General features: G+C 43.9%; 1 protein-coding gene across 4 annotated transcripts in view; it reads left to right on the top strand.

Annotated features, from left to right (window-relative positions):
* ydjc (YdjC chitooligosaccharide deacetylase homolog) overlaps positions 1 to 5,850 on the top strand; it is a 52,828-nt gene that overhangs the window by 40,990 nt on the left and 5,988 nt on the right. For 3 of the 4 annotated variants that reach the window (XM_019860882.1, XM_019860883.1, XM_019860884.1), the window contains exon 5: positions 2,060 to 2,237. In XM_019860882.1, the coding sequence (XP_019716441.1) occupies positions 2,060 to 2,237 (178 nt within the window). Of the gene's footprint in view, positions 1 to 2,059; positions 2,279 to 5,850 lie in introns of all 4 variants that reach the window. The other variant, XM_019860885.1, reaches the window with a different exon arrangement.

Here is a 5,850-nt window from a genome sequence, read left to right on the forward strand (position 1 = left end):
CGGAGATTTCGAAATTTCGGCCCGAACGGAAGCCACAAAGGGTACACGTGTGCACACAAAAGGAAGATTAATCATTGAATGTCGAGTATTTGAATAGCATTTTGTGTAAACTAATTCATGCGTGATCGGCCAAGTTATATATATATATATATATTTATTTTTTCCGGAATTTTCAGAAAAGTCCACTTTCATCTCTGATTGACTTGACAACATACCCTGCACAATAGATTTCTCCTTGCATGTTGCACTGGAGATACTTCGAGGGGAAAAACTTGTCAAAATAGCTTCATCTTCAGAAGTCATGGCTGCCCATCAGCCGCGCGTTTAGCTGTATGTTTGGTCAATTAATTACAATGACTTTCTGTTCATTGCTTCTTCTTTCATTTATTGGTGATTCTGTTTATTTGAACTTGCCTTGTTAATCATGCTGCAGGTGACATAAGCAGCCCAATGAATTTTTTTGGGATCGTCCTCGCCATTGAATTAAAGGAAAATCTGTGATCCTCTGTCCGTTATCCTTTGTTTTCCTGAGGCTCAGAATTCAAACTGGTTTGCCACTGTAGTTTAAAGCATTGAGGTATTCATAATTCCACATTTGTTAGTTTATTCTTTGCCAAAGCAGTAGTATTAGTTATTCACATTCAACCATTTCATTAATTTTCATTGACTCTTAAATTTTATTGTGCACCCAATGTCTGTAATGCCAAAGCAGTAGTATTAGTTATTTGGATTCAACCATTTCATTATTCATTTTCATTGATTCTTAAATTTTATTGTGCACCCAACATCTGTAATGCATGATTCACTTCCTCACAATGTTGTTCTGTCTGCTGCCTGTTGGCAACTGTGGTGCATAAGATTGTGCAATTGTATGTCAAATCAACCGGCGTACTCGGAGAAAACCCACAGACATGGTGAAAACATGCAAACTCCACACAGGAAGGCCAAAGCCTCCGGTTTCTCATACATTCCAAGAACATGCACTGTAGGTTAATTGAACACTGTCAATTGTCCGAAGGTGTGATTGTGAGTGCGAATGGTTTTGTCTGTGTGCCCTGCGATTGGCTGGCAACCAGTTCAGGGTGTAGTCCGCCTATTACCTGAAGTCGGCTGGGATAGACTTCAGTCCACCTGCAACCCTCGTGAGGATAAGGCAGTTCAGACACTGGATGATGGATGGATGGAAAAGCCACATATTGTAATTGTAAGCAAGAAAATCGTCATTCGTGGCCCTTCTGCTCACTGATGGTGACACAGTTCGGAACGAACTGAATGGCAATTGGATTCCACAAATGGAGACACAAACAAAATCCGTATTAAAAATATTTGTTTAATAACAAAAATGCACCGATAAAGTACAAACATAAATCGCTGGTCAAAAAGAACCAGGAAAGGCAACACATGAACAAAAAGCGCTTGCAAAGGCTAGGAAATAGAAAATCCGAGATTATAAACAAAATGACTGGAGTCCTATTTCACAAAACAAAAACATGAGTAAAATCAAACACTAACACATTTTTACAAGGCGAGAGGCTCGAGAGCAAAAATGACAATGATGAGATCAAGAAGTCTAGAAAACAACACTTGAGCGAGAGCAGCAACAAGGTCAATAATCTGACAGAGACTTGGCGCTTGGGAAGTCCTTAAATACATGGCTAACCTGATCACCAAATTAGCAGCAGGTGTGCATGCTGGAGTGAAGGCCCTCCCCTGCCACCTGCTAGAGACATACAAGAACAGGATCATGACCAGCGGTTTTAGGAGCGACCTTCCAACTTTTTATAGAGCTCCCACTGTTGATATACAATGGCAATCAAACATGACACACAGCAAATACAGTTTTGCTCAGATAACCATTTAAATCATGTCAGAGTTTTTGGAACCGAAGGCAACCCAAAATTAGGTGGCTATCTCCAAAAAAAAACCCCTGAATGCTGTATAGCGTAACCTCTGGGTCACCACAGCCAGAATATTTTCAATGCCCCTTTGATGCCCCTATAGATGCTTGTCTATTAAACAATGCTGCCTAGTGAGATTAATTTATGATCTTGTGTTGCAGAGGTACGTGAGGTGTTTGCACAGGTCCTGTCAGATCACAAAATTCCATATACTCGTGTTCCAGTGGAGCCAGGTTTACACAGCTGCCAGTGCCTGCCGGCCCATCTCAAAAGATTCTACGCTCAGGTGGAGAAAGACGCTCTGGATTCCATCCCTGTGTTCAGGCGTTGTGGACTTAGGTGTGTAGGTATGAGGATTTCATTTGGGTGGTCCATGACTCCTCTAGACCAGGGGTCCCCAACCTTTTTTGCACCACGGACCGGTATGAGTTGGGTCTTTTTTTCACGGACCGGCAATGTGTGGCAGAAAAATACAGCAAATAAAAAACACGACGTGGCTAAAAACAAATAAAGGGAAAATATAACTCACCCGCCGAATTAGTGGGAGGCCTGCGCTTGTTTCGATGAGACAAGGGAGGCCAGAGCTTGTTTCCATGAGACCAGATGGTCCCATCTCGGTGTGATGGGAGACAGTGAGACACGTAACGTGTTCCTTACGTCCAGCCTGCTCCGTAACTTTGTCTTGGTTGCCGTCATTGCAGAGAAGCCCGCTTCGCACAGATAGGACGTTGGAAATTGAAGCAAGGTTTTCAGCGCTCTCGTAGCGATGTCAGGATATTCCGGAATGACTTTAATCCAAAAACTTGGGAGAGTGTTTGTCTCAAATGTACGTTTGAGGTCGCCGTCATTTGCTATCTCTACAAGCTGATCCTGCTGTTGCACAGACATGCTCGAATCGCTCGGCTTATTCACAAACGGGTCACAAATCCACTCCTTCGCAGTCTGTGGGTCTTTCGTGATTGGGAAGTAGCGCTCAAACTCTTGTGAAAGTGTCGACAGGTGTTTGCCAATCAGCTGAGAGAATGCGCGTTCAGGTGATGTGTCTTTCAGAATCCCTGCTAATGTATGAAACATGTCAAATATCCCTCCATTCACTCGCCGCTCCCACAATTCCAATTTGGCTTTAAATGCAGCTATTTTATCTGCCAACTTAAACACTGTTGTCATTGTTCCTTGAAGTGACAAATTTAGTTCATTGAGCAGAGTGTTAAATATGTCGCACAGGTAAGCGAGTTTGATGACCCAGTCCTTGTCGCTGAAATGAGCTGCCAGTGACGAGTTCTTCTCGGAGAGAAATCTCTGCAGCGACTCTCGTAACTCAAACACTCTGGCCAATGATCTCCCCGTGGATAGCCATCTTACCTCTATGTACAAAAAAAGGCATTTGTGCGTAGCATCCATCTCCTCACAAAGCTGCTCGAACAGACGGGAGTTGAGCGCATGGGCTTTGATGAGGTTAATAATTTTCACGTCATTCAATACGTTGTGAAGCCCAGCTGATATTTTTCGACTAGCCAGCATTTCTCGGTGAATGACAGTGCGTGTGTTCACATTCAGGTGCAACCTCCTTAATACGAGTGGTTAAACCAGACAGCCGTCCTGTCATAGCAGCAGCTCCGTCTGTGCACACACCGACACAGAATGACCAGCTCAGTCTTCCGGAAAAATAATCATTCAGGGACTTGAATATTTCTGCAGCCGTTGTGTTTGTTGGCAACAACAGTGCACATAACATATCCTCATGCACGTCCTCCTGATAATAAATATATCGCACACAAGTAAGCGCTGTTGCCTTGTTGTCAATATCAGTACTCTCATCCACCTGAATCGCGTACCATGGTGACTTTTTAATTCTCTCCAGCAACTGCTCCACATCGATGATATGTCGGCCGACACATCATCGATGCGTCTTGTGATGGTGGTCGCAGAAAGAGGCACCCGTGCAACCTTTTGAGTAGCAGCCTCTCCCAAAACTTCACGGCAAATATCCTTGGTCGCAGGCAAAATAAGCTCTTCTCCAATCGTGAAAGGTTTCTTGTCTTTAGCAATGTGGTTCGTCACAAGGTACGATGCTTTCAGTACGTTCCCATTTGTTGATGTGGTGGCCCTCAGTAATTGTTTCTGTCCTTTGTGCTCGCTCCTTTGTCTTTCAAAAAAAATCCAAAGGTTTATCTTTTAATCCAGGGTGCTTAGTCTCTATGTGCCGGAGCAACTTTTAAGGCTTCATTCGCTAGCTTTTGGCCACATACAATGCAGAGCGGATTGGCGCCAGAGAGTCACCTGCTGCGACAAACCCATATCTTAGGTAGGATTCTTTGTATTGTCTGTTAAAAGCAGATTTTGTTTTCTTCGAGGTTGCGGGCTCATCTTGTGGCTCGTCAGATGCCCTTTTCCCTGTAAAAAAGCTGTCCAAGGACGTAGGGCGTGAGCAAACTAAATTTCCCACAGCACTGATTGGACAAGCAATGTCATGTGATAATCTTTACAGCCAATGATGGCCAAGCGGGCGTGTCATAACGAATTCACATGTTGAGTCGCGTGTGTCTTAACCTCCATGGCAGAAACTCCGTCGAACCGCTGAGACCATCTCACCGAACCCCGGGGGACGCAAAAAAATGCGAATTAACTGGGTTCAATCGAATACAGGTGAAGAACCACTGCTATTTTGAGAGTAGACAGGCATATTGTTGTCCCAAGGGGCACAGGCCAAAGTTAATTTGGCCAAAATGCGGTCATTAATCAGAGATGAAAGTCCTCCGGATTTCCGGAATTTTCACATTTTGATGAAAATCTCTCCGGAGAATTGAGGAAAATTTGCCTAAAATTAATCCGGATATTATTTGACAACACTGAACGAAGACGCGTTTGAGTTCGTTGTTTTGCTTTCACGAGCGTAGCCATGTTGAGACACCAACACTAGTAACAGGAGAGATTTTCGTCTCTTGATCAACACATTTGCTAAACCCAGTGGAACGAATAAAAGACACCGAGGACAAGACAGTTGTCGTAAAAATATATTTGGACAAAAAGGGAAACACACAGATTGGCAGAAAAACGTATCCATCCGACTTCGAGTGTCGTCACGGCGAGCTTAGCTTAGCTGTTGTCGTGTGTGACGTCGGGTGTGTGATGTCGTTGCGTCGGAGCTTATTGGTTGAAATCAAAAGACGCGCTTGCGTATATGTTCGCGCTGACGCACGCACAGTCGAGAGTAGCGGACTAGCTCGAGTGGCATCGCCACAACAGTAATACCCTCGCCTCGCATTCTCATGGCCTCCCCATATCTCTGAGATTTCGAAATTTCAGCGAGAACGGAAGCCACAAAGGGTGCATGAGCCCGATCGCTTAACTTGATTTGCAGGCCCGAGCCCGAAGCAAACCCGAGATTTCATATTTTATTTTTGATGACTCGGGAGGAGGAGGGGTGATTTCTGATAACAAAGCCTTTCTTTTGGAAAGAAATCTACGTTAAACAAGACTGGATAAACATTTACATCTTTTATATTTCTGTTCCTGAAGAGGTGACATTAGCGGACAATTTTCCATCATTGACGGATATTTTTTAAGAGTGGACGGGAAAATTTAAGGCCGTCCGTCATTTTGACGGGTTGAAAATTGAGCCATTCACCACAGCAGCAGTATGTCCTTAAGAATCGAGTGTGGCACTTGAAGAGAGAGAAGCAGCAAGACGAAAAAGAACAATGACGGCTGGATCTCAAAGATATGAAGGAGTTTTTTGAATTGTCATTGCGAGAGTTTAGTACAGTACGTGTTGTGATGACGCCGCTTCTCTTTTTTGCGAACCACGGTCTCTCGTGGCCAAAACTATTCACGGCCTCGAAAAAAAAAAAAAAAAGTTAGCGAGAGACAAGCCCGACCCGAAGCAATGATTGACATTTTTCGGCCCGACCCGATCTTACCTATAGTGTACGTGCATATATATATATAATGT

The sequence above is a fragment of the Hippocampus comes genome, unplaced genomic scaffold (genome assembly GCF_001891065.2).
Source record: "Hippocampus comes isolate QL1 unplaced genomic scaffold, H_comes_QL1_v1.1 scaffold130, whole genome shotgun sequence".
Classification (NCBI taxonomy): domain Eukaryota; kingdom Metazoa; phylum Chordata; class Actinopteri; order Syngnathiformes; family Syngnathidae; genus Hippocampus; species Hippocampus comes.